At 45.0% G+C, this 16,879-nt stretch overlaps 2 protein-coding genes across 2 annotated transcripts; one reads left to right on the top strand and one right to left on the bottom strand.

Annotated features, from left to right (window-relative positions):
- On the top strand, positions 182-4,338 carry LOC8064002 (SNF1-related protein kinase regulatory subunit beta-3). Its single transcript, XM_002445820.2, has 3 exons — positions 182-361; positions 3,415-3,464; positions 3,541-4,338. Exons 2-3 carry the CDS (start codon positions 3,438-3,440, stop codon positions 3,847-3,849), a joined length of 336 nt encoding a protein of 111 aa, XP_002445865.1. The 5' UTR covers positions 182-361; positions 3,415-3,437; the 3' UTR covers positions 3,850-4,338.
- LOC8064001 (benzyl alcohol O-benzoyltransferase) lies at positions 7,022-14,556 on the bottom strand. Its single transcript, XM_021464571.1, has 2 exons — positions 14,262-14,556; positions 7,022-8,932 (listed from the first exon to the last, which is right to left on the bottom strand). The coding sequence occupies exons 1-2, from the start codon at positions 14,392-14,394 to the stop codon at positions 7,662-7,664; spliced, it is 1,404 nt and encodes a 467-aa protein (XP_021320246.1). The 5' UTR covers positions 14,395-14,556; the 3' UTR covers positions 7,022-7,661.

Here is a 16,879-nt window from a genome sequence, read left to right as displayed (position 1 = left end):
CTGGCCATTGATAGTGTCCTGCGAAATAATAAATATGAAATGAACAAAAATAAAAAAATTGAAAGGGAGAGAAAGAAAAATAAAAATTTCCAAAGAAATTGTGCAAAAAAAAAAAACGGCCCAGACGAAGGCCCGTGCGGGTGCGATCTTTCTGACGCCGTCGATGCATCCTAACCTGCGTTCCCCTTCCTTCCGTCCGCTTGTGCATCCCCTCCTCGGCTCCTCGTGCGTTGTCTTGTCTGTCTCTCTCGCCCCCCTCTCGCTCTCAGACGACTGGTCGGCCGCCGCCACCGCCGCCGCCGCCCTAAGCTAGGCGCTGAGGCTTTCGTTGGTCTCTTCGCCGGCGAAGAGCACCCACCAGGTACTCGCACCCCTTCTCTTCCCTTCCCTTCCCTTCATGCTGTACGAAGCTGAGCACTGAAACCCTAACCTAAAGCTATCTAGCTATTTGATTGGCAAGTCTCCTAACTTCGAAGTTTTTTGCAAAAATTATTGGGCGTACATGTGCACACCCATGTCCCTTTACTGGATCCGCCCCCGCGGTGAAGCTCCAGCGAAGGAGCCGCTGCGGTTGCAAAGGGGAAGTCCGTGGCTGCTTTTAGGATACTGATCATGTTTGCCAAACAATCATCCAGATCCTAGACCTATGTGCACATAATTTCCTAGTCACTAATATTCCTATGAAGATAATTTTCCTAAATTGCCAAGCAGGCTCTTAAAAGGATGATTCATGTACTCAACTGCAATATAGGTGGAGAGGGAGTGTCATATACAGGGCTGTGATACCTTGCCTGAAATATTTTTTCTAGTATATGACCTCCTTTTCCCAAGTACTTTAGGCTAAAATTGATCTATGCGAATACCATTTGGATTCAATTAGTGGCTTTAAATCTTTTAGTTGTATGATCATTCCATTTAGTTGTAGTGCTAAGTCAAAAAATGATTCCTGATGAAACATCATTCGATTGTACTTGATCTGTATGGGAACAGCAAAGGATCTGAATCAATTTTGCCTGGCATTTCATAAAATCTGGAGTCTGCCATCTAGAAGTCGCTATTTATTCATAGTTTTATCTTCATCACAAAGCTTAGTGCTGTTTCTTTTATGGTACTAGCTAATGCCCGTGCATTGCTATGGATGACAAAACAATGTTAATCCAATTTGTTGCTGTCATAAGAAAGGTTTTCAAAACACTGTTGACACATGATCTATTAATTTGCATCACTGATATAAGTGAAATGAGATATTAATCAAAACATATATATAAGATGAAACAAACTTGATCCCATCAATCCAACTTGCATGGGAATTCATTACAACATGTCTTTTTCAGCTGTCAATGAAGGCCGTTAGACATTAGGATCTACTACAGTTTGGAATGCCAAATACAGATAATTATTATATATAATAGTCACTACATGTTGCATGCAAAGAAGAAGCTAAATGCTGGCAAACAAACAAAGATAGTGTGCCAGCATTGAATGGCAGGCCATCAAGTATTCCAGTTCATGAAAGCCAGATACTGCTACTGCTAGCCTCGTGTGACGAGTAGCAACTTGCAGTCTCAAGCAATTAATCTGCTCTGAATTTTTCATTATCGCAGAGTACAGTGCAGTTAGTCTGAATGTGCAACCAAATAGAATCCTTGCATTGCCAATGCTATAACACAGCTAGTAGTTTTGTATAGCCTCCTTTGTACTAAGCAATTAAGATATCTGCAGTGCACAGCTGTAAATGCCTTTTTTTTGGATTATTTCCAATTCTAACTACATAGTGATGAATCAGTAGTGTAGGGTATTGGGGTACCTGGAATGGTGGATCTCTGATGAAATGTTTGGTGATCAATCCGATGCCATGAGATGCCCTTTCTTCAGTAGAAATGAGTTCTGCTTGTTTGTATTCTCCCAAGTTTGCATGCATGATTGGAATCATTGATCAGCTACACGACCTTACAGGGCACACTTTCACTACTGCACCTAGTAATGAGTAGTCCCTGCAAAAACAGTCAATAACACATAAGCTTAGAAATAGTTGGTCTGATAAAGGACAAAATTAGTAACTATTTGTGGTTTATCTCTCGCACTGGTCATTTAACTATAATTCAAAGATGGCCAAACCTTGTAAGATATATTAGAATTTTGAACGAAGTCGTTGTAATCTTCTACCATCAATGTTCAAAAAGGCAACGCTAAGCGGCCGCCTAGGCGCGACTAAGCGCAAGGCGAGGGGGTCCCGCCTGGCCGGGGGGGGGGGGGGGGGAGGGGGGCAGCTCGTCGGCAGCACTGGGGGAGGAGCTTCAGGCAGAGTTGGATGACGGGTGCAGACGTGTGTGGGCGGCGGCGGGCCTATGGATGCAGGGACTTTGCCGCTTGCGGAGATGAGGAAGCAGGCCTTCATCGATGGGAGCTTGGGACACGCTCACACGTAGAGAGTGCGGTGGGTCACTCTCGTGCGTGCTGCAGAGCTATGGCGAGGTGGCTGGAGATCCAGAGTGCGGGGAATGCGGAGGTTGCACTCGTCGCTGTGCAGCAGGGAGATTGGGAGATGGATAGGAGGAAGGACGGCGGCTGAGTTGGCTGAGCAAGGGGCAGACCTGTGGGATGTGGTGTTAGGGTTAGCCTGCTGGTGGTTGCTTATATATTCCAGCGAAATGGGCCTAAGTTTGATGGGCCGTGGTCTACTAATTGCCGCATCTAAGGTTGGAGACTTGGAGTGGGAGATGATAGAATAGAAGTTTTTCCAACCTTTCTTGATGGAAGGACAAATCTTGGTGCTGCTTTGCAAGTGCTGCTAGAAAACGAGTGGATGCAAAAACAGTTAGCAAAGCTCATCCTAGCAAGCTACAGGGCTGGCTGTCTTGTCGCTTGTGCCATCCTGTCAGGGCTGGCCGCACTCTTCTGCTTGCGCCGCCCCCGGCAGTCGCGCAAATTTGCTGGACAGTGGCTGTGCAAGCACATGGAGGATGGGGCATGTCGGGATCAGTGGGAAGGCAGTGGGGGTCTGGGCTGGGCGCTGGAGAGGGTGGGGGCTTTGGGGCGTGGAGTGGCACCATGGTGGCATGGGGAGGAGGGGCGGGTGGAGAATCGGAGAGGCACGCTGAAGTCGGTGTTGGCTATTCCTGTTTTGTCCTTTTAGTATGTAGAGATTTCAGTTCTAATCAATCAATAATTCATCTCATTCCTTGTTTGCCGCCCCCCTCCTCCCCTGTGAATGGTATGAATACACCATGCATTTTGGGTGGATGACTAATACTATGCACCATTTATAGTTATTTTGTTTGATGTTAAGTTAGCTTTTGAAATTTAGTTTGCAATGTCCATTTGTTTCTTTCTTTTTTTTCGCAATGTCCGTTGTCCAGATTTTTTTTTCTTTAAATTCTTTACTAACATGAACATGTCGTATTATCTCTCCAGGACAGGCATCAGGCTATTGGAATATGGACCAACAAGGCATGGATGACCATGTAAGAATCATCTCTCAGAATTATAACCTTGCATAAGTTTTCATGGCTGACTTTATGATGGCTAACCATGATTCAGGAAGGGGTCCACGTTGTTGGATTTGAAGTCCCACCTTCACCTGATTCTAGCTACAACAACCCTATTCCTGGAAATGAAGATGAAGGCCGGGAGCCCCCACTGGTGCCACCTCATCTTCAGCATACGCTGCTGAGCTTCCCACCAAGCCAAGACGAATCGAGCCCGCTGCCTCAACCTCAGACCGTGGTTCTGAACCACCTTTACATCGAGAAAGAGAACACAAGATCCGTGGTTGCTCTGGGGATCACGCACCGGTTCAAGGCCAAGTTTGTGACAGTCGTGCTTTACAAGCCAGTGCTGAGGCGGTAGGGTGTGGCTATATGTCCTGTGAGGTCCTGCTTTCTTGTGCAGGATCTGTAATGGTAATGATAATTAAACACCCTTGGGGGTTGCTACCCACCGATGAACAAATAGAGTCCCACCCCTCTCCTGTTGTTGCGCAGATTCTGCAGAAACAGAAGAATTTAAGCCCCCTGTTGTAGTAGTGCAGCAGAAAACAGGCGAGGAGCCTAGGCCGTCATTTTCGAATGATTATTAGTCTTGTACCTAATTTGGTTGTTGGTGGTGGCAGTGATGGTTCGGTTGAATGAGTAGTTGTGTTTAACTCTCAAGTGCTGTTGTGTCGCTGGCAAAGTAGTGAGAACGTGTTTTGTATCTGTGACTGAAACCGTGGTTTTTTTTTCTTTTTTTCCCTTTCCCTTTTGTTTTCATTTTTTTGGTTGTTATGGTTTCAGTGTGGCGTATCCATGGTTAAGTGGGCACGATGAGCAAATAAATATCGAGAGAAAATATATTGCATGTTGCCGAGCTATGCTAATGCTATGCATGTAGATATTCCTTCGGATGTAGCATACCAGTCTGGTCGTCTGCATTTGGATAGCCAGTGGGGCATGTGTATTCTACTGCTGCTCGTGCGGGGAGCTCTGTGTGTGTGAGCTTTCCCAGCTCGAGGGCCAGGAGTACAAGTAATCTGGACTTTTTATATTAAATTTGTAGCTAACTATAAGATCAACAACCTTTTAGTTTTGAGGTCTTTCATTTGAGATAGTTAAGGCACCAAAGAAATCATACAAAATTTAGGGGTATATTAATCGTGTACCAAAGCTACTTTTTTTAAAAAAAATCATATATTTCTTATTTGATGTTGCATAAAAACACCTTTTTTAAATTAAAGTTGTAAATCTCATTAAAAAGTACAACTTTGATATAAAAAATACCTTTATCTAACACCATACAAAACGATATTATTATTTAATGTGACATGTGCTTCTGAAGTTGTATATTATTTTTTTCGAGCATCTTAACGGCCGCAAATATAAAAACTCAAAAACATAGAGCTATATATCTCACTGAGAGCTACAACTTTAACGTAAAAGTATCTTCATTGACACTATATACAAAAGATTTTATTTTTTAATGCGACAAGCTCTAGTACTCGATTATTATGCTCCTAAAATCTTATATTATTTTTTTGAGTATCTTAATATTCTTAAATAAGAAAAATCAAAATTAGAAAGTTGTATCCCGCGTCGATATCTATAATTTTCATATAAAGTTCATCTTCATTCAAAGTCGTATCAAAAAGTTATAATTTTTCTAAGGTCTAATCTTGTCAAAGTCGCGGTAACATGATAAAACAATATTATCACGTCAACGAAAGTGGCGTGATAAGGTTTTACTGTCATGCTAACAAGAGCTGATAAGGTTTTTCACGTTAAAAACACTATCTAACGTGGCAGATATCGTCGACCAATGTATTTACTATTTAGTGTGGCATCGTTATTTTATCGCATCGGCGGCACTGGCAGGACAAAGGGATAGATCTGAAAAAATAGGAACAATTATTGTTAAAATATTGAATAGAAAAGAATCCAAAATAAATAATCCCGTGTGCTCTGCACTGGCTTGGCACAGATATGCACGGACTTGTATAACTCGTCAGCTCGTCAGCCACCCTGCAATAACACGAGTAGCTCATCTTATTAGACTTATTTTTTCTTCCAACTAGTAGTATTTTTCTCTTATAATAAATTAAATAACAGGCCAGCGAATAGGTTTACTTCTTCAACCGCAAATAAAATGGAACCTTGTGAGAGCATTTGCTACTGTTTCATGCACTGTTTACGTGGGTCTTCTTTAATTTGCTGTCCTATAAACTGTTTAGCACTATTTAGTAACTGTCCAAACACTGTTTATAGACTGTTCGTGCCCACTCCCACTTCTCCTATGCTGTCACTGTTCCACAAAGTATTTCAAGCAAGAATACCGGTCCAGTGAACTTAGCAGCCGTTTTAGTGAAATAATAATGATTTTCTTTCAAAACAAATCAATCAGCATCAGCCATTTTCTCCAGCCGAACAGGGCCGCGCGCCCAACCGGGCTAGTCCGATTCGTGCAAGAATATGAATCTCAGCTAGGAGTACTAAAGCTTTGTTTACATTCAAAAACTTTTTGAATTTAGCTACTATAACACTTTTGTTTGTATTGATAATTATTGTTCAATTATGGATTAACTAGCGTTAAAAGATTCGTGTCGCAAATTACAGGTAAATTGTAAATTAGTTATCTTTTATCTATATTTAATGTTTCATGTATACGTCCAAAAATTTAATGTGACATGAAATCTTATAAACTTTTAGAATTTTGAAGTCATCAGCCTTACTCTGCATTTTTTCTGTTCAGGCACTGTTCATGTGGGCCCTCTATTGTCCACTATTTAGGTCTTCTTTAGTTTAAAAAATTTTGGTTTTCGGTATTGTAACACTTTTGTTTTTATTTGACAATTATTATTCAATCATAGACTAACCAGATTCAAAAGATTCATCTCATGATTTACAGGCAACTGTACAATTAGTTTTTATTTTTGTCTATATTTAATGCTTTGTGCATGTGACAAGAAATCTTGATTTTTTTTATTTTTTAGAGTGAACTAAAAAGGCCTTAATACTGTCCACACACTGTTTATAGATTGGTCATGCTCACTCCCACTTTTCTATGCATGTTACTGTTCATGCTGGCGCAATGAAGTGCGCCCAACCTTAACACTATTTATTTGTAACTTTCCACGCGCTGTTTATAGATTGTTCATGCTCATTCCCACTTTTTCTATGCTGTTACTGTTCCACAAACTATTTAAGCAAAATGACGGCGCAATGAAGAGTATGTTCACTTATCTAAAAAAGTCATGACTAAAATTACTATTAATTGATTTATTATAAGAGAAAAATATTGTTGGCTAGTAGAAAAAAATACAGCTGATAAGACAAGCGAACAACTGCCCCCAAGGCCCCAACCGTGTAGTCAGATTCATACATAGATATGAATCCCGAGCAAGGAGTACTTTTTTCATCCACCGTGCAATTCCTTGAAGTTTAATTTCAGGCAACAACAATATTAAACAAGTAAACCGGTACAACTAGAAGGACACAAGAGGCAATCGGCGGTGCTTTTCATATACCGTGTGCTGTACGGTAGATGTTATAATAATTATTACAATATTTATGATCCCAAACTCAAAAAAAACATATATAAAAAATGTATCATCAAAATATAATACAAAAGTCTCCCCGACCCACACCATCATCACTCGGCCTCATTTTTTTTCTCCATCGGTTTCCTACCCCGAGCCACTGTCGTCTAGCTTTAGCTTCTTGCGTAGCACGGCCATCTTGACACGTGGTGGACTTACGTGTGTGAGACGACGCGAGGAAGTCGTAGCATACAATAAAGGAAGATGTGGTTTTCTCTACGACAGCCGCTATGACAAAGGATATTGCAGCTTTCTCGTTACTATTCTTCCTTAATTATGACCATCACCATGGCAAAGGACGTTACAGCTTTCTAGTTTACTATTCTTCCTCAATTATATGACCATCACTATGACAAAGAACGTTGCAGCTTTCTAAAGTTTAGCTCTTAGTTTAACCAAACTTTAAACCACAGAATCCAAACAAGAGTTTGATTAATGTACCCACGCAAATTAAAACTTTTAATCTTTGACCCAACTCCTAGTCAAAGAACTTAGGACATTTATTTCGCCTATATAATAATAGTAGTAGTAGTAGTAGTACATATACACCCCACAAGCGTGCATAGCGGACCGACACGTACGTTGCTGATTTTTAGATCGATGACATTTTGTGTGGAGGGCGCATCAGGTTGCCCACCTCCTCCGTGAACCTATCCATGGCGTGGCCAGGTAACCATATCGGGATGACGATACCGTCCTCGCCGTCGGCGTTCTTGCATGGTATGAGGAAGCTGAACATCCCAGGGAGAGGGGAGAGAGCCATGGCGGCCATCCCTCCATGCACCGGCTGGCCCCAACCATAGTCGACGCCGGCAAACCCTATCTTGGTCTGGTCGGACACCAGGTACAAGCCAAACCGCGGCCGCCCGCGAAGCACCATCAGGTCAGCCACCGACTGGATGTACTCCGCGTTCACCTCCGCTTTGGCCTTGCTCACCAGCTCCACGGCGTAGCTCACCGGGTTCGCGCGCAGCTCGCCGGCCGTGGAGACGGCGACTGCCAAAACCACCGTGTTGCCGTAGTAGCCCCTGGGCAGGCGGAGCCGGCCTCTCTTGCCGTGGCACGCGCTGACGGTTAACCCGATCCGCACCTCCTCGTCGGCGTCCTGGAGCTGCAGCGCCGTGGTACGGCACTTCCACAGGAACGCCGTGAGGACGTCGAACGTCGTCGACCTCTCCCTGAGGCCCGGTGCGAGCCTGGCCTTGATTGCGGCGACGTCCCGGGGCGTGAAGAAGACGAAGCCCTGCACCAGTTGGTCGGCCGGCAGCGCGATGGGGTCGTCCAGCGGCACCTCGTCGTCGTACTCGCGGTGCGGGAAGCTCGGCCGCGGCGGGTTGCGCGCCATCAACAGGTCGCGTGCCCACACCGGACGCACCGTCGGCGCCGCCGCGCCCCGCGCCAGCTCTGCTACCGCTTCCAGGAACTGCAGCATGCCTAGAGCGTCCGCCACCGTGTGGGACATCTGCACCGCCAGGACGAAACCACCGCATGCCAGCCGCGTCACCTGGATGTGGACGACAGCGGAGTTGGCTATGGAGGAGGACGTGGTGGCGGTGGCAGGGACGACGTCGTCAAAGAGGAGGAGCTCCTCAAGGCACGGCAATGGCGGGTGCACGGAGTCGCCGAAGTCGTCAAGGCGGACGTCGTCGGCGTCAGCCTCGGCGAACGGCACGCCCTCCGCGGTGCAGTCGACGGCGAGCTTGCGGCCCTCGAGCTCCCTTAGCCGGCCGGCCAATGGGTAGTAGTGCACGAGCGCCCTGGCGACGGCGTCCCGGATGACTGCCGCCGGGTCCAGCAGGCCGCCGCCGGCACAGGAGGCGCTCCGCCGGTACACCTGGACGACGGGCACGCGGAACCGCAGGCCTTCTGTAACGATCCTAGATAACTGAATAGAGTTTGGGAGGGAAACGTAGCAAGAATTTGGGAAGAACAAGATGGATCTCGGCTGAATTCCGAGAGGGAGGTGAGTTCATAGAATGGGGATGCAGAGTATCTGTTCTTCCATGGTTTGTTACAGGCGACAGGGTGGCTTATAACTGCCCACCCTGGAGCGCCGACTCTACTCAGAGCTATTGGGCCTAGAACAGCACAGCTACGGCCCACGGCCCACTAGACATAACACTCGCCCCTCCTTAACCAACAGCTTGTCCTCAAGCTGTGTCATCGTCAGCCACTGATGTCTTGAAACTGCGCCGGCAAATCCAGAGCATCCTCCCACGTCGCCATCTCTGGTGGTAAATGATCCCATTGAATCAATAGTTGGGGTACCACAGTTGCTCCACGCATCACCGAACGACGATCCAAAATCTTCCGTGGCCAAGGAATACAGTATGGATCAGAGCCCACCGTGTTGAGATCAGCACTAACTTGTGTCTCAGAAGGCACATGCGGCTTGAGTTGAGACACATGCACCACTGGGTGAATCTTAGCGTCGGCTGGAAGTTCCAACTTATATGCCACCTTGCCCACACGTTGCAGAATTTTGTATGGACCATAGTACCTGAATGAGAGTTTTTGATTGGATCTGTTTGCCACTGATGACTGCACATAAGGTTGCAACTTGAGGAATACAGAATCACCCTCTTTGAATACCCGTTCCGTACGATGCTTGTCAGCTTGTGACTTCATCCTCTGCTGAGCTCGGGCCAACTGCTGCTTGATCAGCTGAGATAGCAATTCCCGATCAGTCAACCACTGTTCCAAATCCGGCACAGTACACAGCTGCAGGTTTGAAATTCCCAACTGACGAGGAGTATAACCATACAATACTTCAAATGGCGACTTGCCTAGTGCTGAATGAACTGATGTATTGTACCAAAACTCTGCGACTGAAATCCACTTACTCCACTGTCGCGGACAGGAATGGACTGTGCACCTGAGAAATCCTTCAACACACTGGTTGAGTCGCTCTGTTTGGCCATCGGTTTGGGGATGATATGAAGAACTCATCATCAGTTTGGTGTCTGACAATCGAAACAGCTGTTGCCAGACCGCACTAGTGAACACCCGGTCTCTGTCAGATATGATTGTCTTGGGCAACCCATGTAACTTATAGACATTGTTCATGAATAACTGTGCAACTTGCAATGCAGTGAATGGATGTTTTATTGGTATAAAGTGCCCATACTTTGTCAGTTTATCGATGACTACCAATAATGCATTGAAATTATCTGAATTTGGTAGCCCTTCAACAAAATCCGTGCTTATCATTTCCCATGCTTGTTCAGGTATGGGCAAGGGATCTAAGAGACCAGGCTTGTTGATTCTTTCAGTCTTGGCCTGCTGACAAGTCTGACATTGTTTGACAAAGTCCTGGACAGATTGTTTCATATTAGGCCAAGCAAAAAGTTGCTTGATTCTTGCATACGTTGCATTGGTACCCGAATGACCACCCAATCCACTATCATGCATAGCCACCAAAATGTGATGTTGGGCTGTCCTATTATTTCCAACCCACACTCTGCCTTTAAACCTGATGACTCCATCCTGCAGCACATAATCAGATTGACTATTGGGAGCTAAGGTTAACTCAGTCATCAATTTCTTGGCGTGATCATCATCATCATAACCTTCTTTGAGATTCTGTATCCAAGCTGGGATACATTCAGAAATTGCCTGCACCTCCTGACTGTGTTCGCATCTAGAAAGGGCATCAGCTGCTGCATTGTTGACTCCTTTCTTGTATTGGATGGTATACTGCAAATCCATCATTTTCATCATTGCTTTGTGTTGCAATTTATTGGACAATCTTTGCTCAGTAAGGTGTTGCAGACTCCGATGGTCAGTCTTAATGACAAATGGCTTGTGCTGAATATAGGTTCTCCACTTCTCAATGGCCAAGAGAATTGCAAGACATTCCTTTTCATATACAGACAATGCCTGATTCCTTGGTCCCAACGCTTTACTCAAATATGCCACAGGATGTTGGTTCTGCATCAGCACTGCTCCAACCCCCATATCACTTGCATCTGTTTCAATGACAAATGGTTGTGTGAAATCTGGTACAGCCAGGACTGGAGCTGATATAAGTTTTTGTTTCAAGGTCTGGAATGCATCTTGAGCTAGAGCGGTCCACTGAAACTGAACATTCTTCTTCAACAAGTCAGTGAGAGGTCTACTTATCAACCCATAATGCTTTATGAATTTTCTATAATATCCAGTTAACCCAAGGAATCCTCTGAGCTGCTTAACTGACTTTGGAGTGGGCCAAGAGGATACTGCTAGGATCTTAGATTTATCAGTAGCAACCCCAGACTCAGATATGACATGGCCTAAATATTCCACTGAGTTCTTTGCAAAGGAGCACTTAGATTTCTTTATAAAGAATTGGTGTTGCTGCAAAATCTCCAATACCTGTTTCAGCAAAACAGTGTGCTCCTCCAAAGTCCTGGAGTATATAAGGATGTCATCCATGAAAACCAATACTCCTTTCCTCAACAAATCAGCAAAGATGATGTTCATATAACTCTGAAATGTAGCTGGAGCATTTGTGAGACCAAAAGGCATTACCAGGAACTCAAATAGACCATTATGTGTTCTAAAGGCTGTCTTATACTCCTCTCCTGCAGCCATACAAATCTGATGATAACCAGATCTGAAATCCAACTTAGTGAACCATTTAGAACCGGCCAATTCATCTAGCAACTCATCAACCACCGGCATCGGATGCTTGTGCTTGACTGTAATCGCATTGAGATGTCTATAATCTATGCAAAAACGCCAAGTACCATCCTTCTTACGCACTAACAGCACCGGAGAGGCAAAGGAACTAGTACTGGGCCTAATAACTCCTTGAGCAAGCATTTTCTTGAGTTGAGACTCAATCTCAGTTTTCTGAACTGGAGAATACCTGTATGGTCTTACTTTGACTGGCTGGGCTCCAGGTATCAATGGAATCCTATGATCAGCAGGCCTTGTAGGAGGCAATCCACTCGGCTCAGCAAACAAATGATTGAATTGTTCTAACAATGCAGTAACAGGAGGTGGAAATTCTTGTGACAAGTCCTGCTCCTCTTCTTGAACAGAGCTTATCGACTGAGATGAAGGTACTGTCATCTGAATACAGTGTGACACTGCACCATGCTTCAAAAGACCTTTGAGTTTGTGAGCACTGACTGGGGTGCAAACAGTAGAGTTGTCAATAACTCCTTGCAGCTGAATTTGCTTCCCTTGATGAGTTATCTGCATTGTCTTGAGCTTGTAATCAATGAGCATAGGACTAAATTCTTCTAGCCAATCTTCACCCAAGATCAAATCATAGCATTTAAGTGGCAGCACCTTAGCCTCAGAGACAAAACTATGTCCCTGAATAAACCATTTCAGTTGGGACACAGAACGATCACACAACATCACTCCTCCATCTGCTGCTCGAAAAGTGCTGGCTGTACAAGAGAGTGTTGGTAACTTCAACTGCTTAACAAGCTGCTCGCTAACAAATGTCCCAATGCTGCCAGAGTCAACCAAAATCAACACCTTATGTTTCCCGATCTGCCCCAACAGTTTCAAGGTCTGCCGATGAACTTTCTGTGCATTGGGAGCAGGCATCACTGCCAACACCTCCTGTTGTGGTGTGACTTCCTCATCACTGTCCTGATCGTCCACTGTGTCCACAATATCCAATGCATCCAAAATCTCTTCCAACACATGAAGAGAAATATGTGGGGGACATGTATGGGCTGGGCTCCATTTTTCCCCACATTTGAAGCATAGGCCATTACGGCGCCTATATGACTTCAGTCCAGCCAACTTATCATCAGTCTCCGCTCTCTGAGTGTTCTGTTTCACTGGTTCCACTGACTTGCCCTTCTCCGCTGCACGGGGCACTCCTCTGGTGAAATCCCGCCAAGAGGATTTGGCACGCCCCCCTTCAATCTCCTGCTCTTGAATCAGGGCCAGAGCACTCGCAGAATCGACATCACGAGGTCTATGGAGAAGTATTGCCGACCTGATGTCGTCGCGCAGGCCGCCCACAAAGCGTGTGACAAAGAAGGTGTCGTCGATGGCTGAATTGTAGAGTAGCACACCATGTACAAGCTTCTCGAACTCGGCATGGTAGTTCGTCACCGATGCCGTCTGCTTCAGCGTGTGAAGTTGGCGTAGAAGAATCTCGTACTGGTCCTTGTCGAACTTGGTCATGACCAGTTCGCACAGACGATCCCAATCATCGATGCGCCCACGACGCTGGATTGTCTGCAGCCACGCCGCCGCGGGCCCCTTGAAATTGAGCGCCGCGAACCTTGTCCGCATCGATGGCGGCACCGAGTAGACCTCGAAGTAAACCTCGCATTGATCCCGCCACCAACGGGGGTTAGTGCCATCGAATTTGGGAAACTCTATTTTCGGAAAGGGAGGATGGTGAACTGAATCCTCAGATGCATGAACTTGAGCATGAAAACCGACAGGCGTACCGTGAAGGTTGTGAAGCGGAGGGTGGCCGAGCACACCTCCGCTCGCGCCGGGCCCCCTGGGCATGTCGTCTAGCGGCGGCGTCGCACTGCACGAGGCCGCGGCTGCGACGTTGAGATCGATCCCCCCAGCCCGCGGTGGTGGTGGAGGCGGGGGAGGCGGATGTAGACCCCATGGAAGCGGAGGAGGAGGAGGCGGAGGCGGCGGAGGTGGTCGGAGCTCCAAGGTCGTGATGCGAGCCACCGTCTCAGCCATCTGCGTTGACGTCTCTGTAGATCGTCGCAGCAGCGAATCCATGGACTCCTCCGCCGTGGTACGCCATGACTCCAGCGCACTCAGTTTGTCCAGGGAGGTTGCCATCATCTCCTGGAAACCCTTGAACTGCTGCGCCATGGCGTCCAGCGTCGTCTTCAGGGATTCCACGGACGCCGCCATCTCCAGATGATACTTCGGCGGGTTGGTCTTCTTCTTCGGCGCCAGCGATTCGAGAAAAAAGAATTTCTCCCCAAATCACAAGGCTCCAGATACCAAATGTAACGATCCTAGATAACTGAATAGAGTTTGGGAGGGAAACGTAGCAAGAATTTGGGAAGAACAAGATGGATCTCGGCTGAATTCCGAGAGGGAGGTGAGTTCATAGAATGGGGATGCAGAGTATCTGTTCTTCCATGGTTTGTTACAGGCGACAGGGTGGCTTATAACTGCCCACCCTGGAGCGCCGACTCTACTCAGAGCTATTGGGCCTAGAACAGCACAGCTACGGCCCACGGCCCACTAGACATAACACCTTCCTGGTCATCTATGTCCGACAGCCGCTTCAGCTCGCGCGGAGTTGGCGCCGCCGGCGCCACCAGGACTGCCGGTTGCCTGCGCACGGTAAACTTCAATCCGGCGGTCGACGTCGTCAAGAATGTGGCCATGCGTGCTGCGTTTCTACAGTAAGAAGTACTGTACTAGCTTGTGAAATGAAGTTCAATGCGCAACGTGAACTTCAATATGCACTAGTAGCTAGCTTGTGAAGCCAAGAGAAGAGCCCCTTTGGCACTCACAATGCAAGACTCTATCACAGAGTCCAAAACACTTAATTACATATTATTTATGGTATTTTGCTGATGTGGCAGCATATTTATTGAAGAAAGAGGTGGAAAAAATAAGACTCCAAGTCTTATTTAGACTCCAAGTCCACATTATTCGAGGTAATAAATAACTTTAGACTCTATAATAGAGTCTGCATTGTGAGTGCCCTTATATATCCACTCATTCACGCGCAGGGACTACACTGTTCATCTATATCTATACATTGTACGACTATACATACTTAACTATATCTTATATACTGTATATATATCTCGACCTAGCTACCTCTATGTGTGAACGCCTCTGACACCGATACACAGTTGGGCCTCTGTGTACGATGTGTCGATCGATATATCTCAGGCACAAGCAGCGCTCTCGTGGGTGTTTTTTTTTTGTCACGTGACGTGGGCGCTATAGCTTTGGTGAGGTAGCAAAGCATGCAGGCCGGAATTAAAATAAAATAAAATAAAATATGGCGTGCAAAGTTCTGATGTTAAAAGAACCGTGGTTTCTTCTAAATAAAACATCCAGGTTAAAAAATTGATTGTATTATTAAGTTTTTTTATCAAGAGCTACGTATTTTATATATTAGAGAAAAAAGAGTAAATAAACCCATACAAGATAATCCTCAACTATCGGAGATAAAAGACGGTCATGAAAATAAAGATTTATATTCAATCCAAACAACAAATACGACCCCACCATTATGATAAATTATTCTACCACTTCCACACGACCAAAGATTTTTTTTTTATGTTCCCAAACTCTAGCAAAACATCACACATTCGCAGCTCTTCATTGAAAAAACTCTTGGGCATCCAACAAAGATGGAGAGGCGCCATCAAAGACACATATAATACTAATATTTATAGGCTCTAAGCCTTAGCAGCCAACATGGTACATGGTACGCTCTCTTTAAAAGCTGTGGAGCGCAATGGGTATATAGAGCTTCAGCGTGTTCCTTTAACTAATGGAACACGTGTACCAAATCAAGCTGGAACCTATATATATAGGGAATGTATGGTTAGTCCATGCAAAGATAGTTACTTTTATTTTGTAATGTAATAATAATAACATAAATAGCCAAGTTCGAGTCGTTGCATCAGCATCTTTTTTTTCAATCATTTGTTTAAGTTTTGGTTTCTATTAGCCATCAGATTTTCCATCCAACGACTATAAGAGGAAGTTTAATAATACAGGCAACTTGTTGGCTGTAAGGTTTCTTACAGCTTTCTCCACTTATCTCTCACAAAGTTTTTTGGTTTTTGTGTCTACAGCCTACTTCTCCTCTCTCTCCTCCCTTCTCTCCTCCACATCAGCATTTAGCCAGCTTACAGCCCACCATAATACTTGCTCACATCCAGATCCAGAGTAACTGAACCCTAATTAAAGCCACCATGTCGGCCATCCAGGCCAATCGCCATCCTAAGACTGCCAGCTGCTCGCCCCACACACGGCGCACGGCCGCCGACCAGCCACGCTGGCGAGAAGCTACTTCTTGCGTGCTACAAGCAAGACTGACGATGCACCAGAGTACGACGGCCTTGGGCGACTTCCGGCGGCGACAGGGCGTAGCGTAGGTTGAGAGATGCAATTTAAACGAGATGTAGGGGAGAAAAAGATGTAGCCGAAATTGTGTGCTTTGACAACACACATTAGCCCTGTACTAAGGTCAAATCCTCTGTGCAGTCACACTATCTTTATCTTCCTAATAATAATAATAATAATAATAATAGTAGTAGTAGTAATAATAGTAGTAGTAATAATAATAGTAGTAGTAGTAGTAGTAGTAGTAATAATAATAATAATAATAATAATAATAATAATAATAATAATAATAATAAATTTAAAGCGGATACAAGTGGCACACAACAACATATACATAAAGCCACGAATGCTCCCATGCATGGTTGCAGGGAACCACCAAGGGACGAACAGCACGCAGCAGCATCATGGAAAAAATTGCTGAGGGTTCTAGGGCAACCGAAAAGGAATTATTTTGTACTTCTCCGTTCCAAATTATAAGTCATTCCAAGAATCTTGGAGAGTAAAACATTTTCAAGTTTGACAAAAAATATAGAGAGAAATATAAAAATTTATGTCATAAAATAGGTATACTATGAAAATATAACTAACAAATAATCTAATGATACTTGGTTGGTAAAAAATATTATTATTTTACTATATAAATTTGGTCGAACTTGAAAAACTTTAATTTTCTAAAATTTTTAAAATGACTTATAATTTGGAACGGAAGGGAGGGAGTACCTATCGAAGCACGGGGCATGGGCAGAGGTGGCGAAGAAGCAGATGCTTGAGACGAGCTAG

This window comes from Sorghum bicolor, chromosome 7 (assembly GCF_000003195.3).
Source record: "Sorghum bicolor cultivar BTx623 chromosome 7, Sorghum_bicolor_NCBIv3, whole genome shotgun sequence".
Classification (NCBI taxonomy): Eukaryota; Viridiplantae; Streptophyta; class Magnoliopsida; order Poales; family Poaceae; genus Sorghum; species Sorghum bicolor.
Note: the sequence above shows the minus strand (reverse complement) of the source record. Positions and strands in the feature narration are given on the sequence as shown.

Bases quoted from the DNA above. Each gene is read 5' to 3' on its own strand.
- LOC8064001 (XM_021464571.1), bottom strand. From the start codon at position 14,394: ATGGCCACATTCTTGACGACGTCGACCGCCGGATTGAAGTTTACCGTG. The intron at 8,933-14,261 runs GTGTTATGTCTA...TCGTTACAGAAG, and splicing joins GGACATAGATGACCAGGAAG to GCCTGCGGTTCCGCGTGCCC.
- LOC8064002 (XM_002445820.2), top strand. From the start codon at position 3,438: ATGGACCAACAAGGCATGGATGACCAT. The intron at 3,465-3,540 runs GTAAGAATCATC...ACCATGATTCAG, and splicing joins AACAAGGCATGGATGACCAT to GAAGGGGTCCACGTTGTTGG.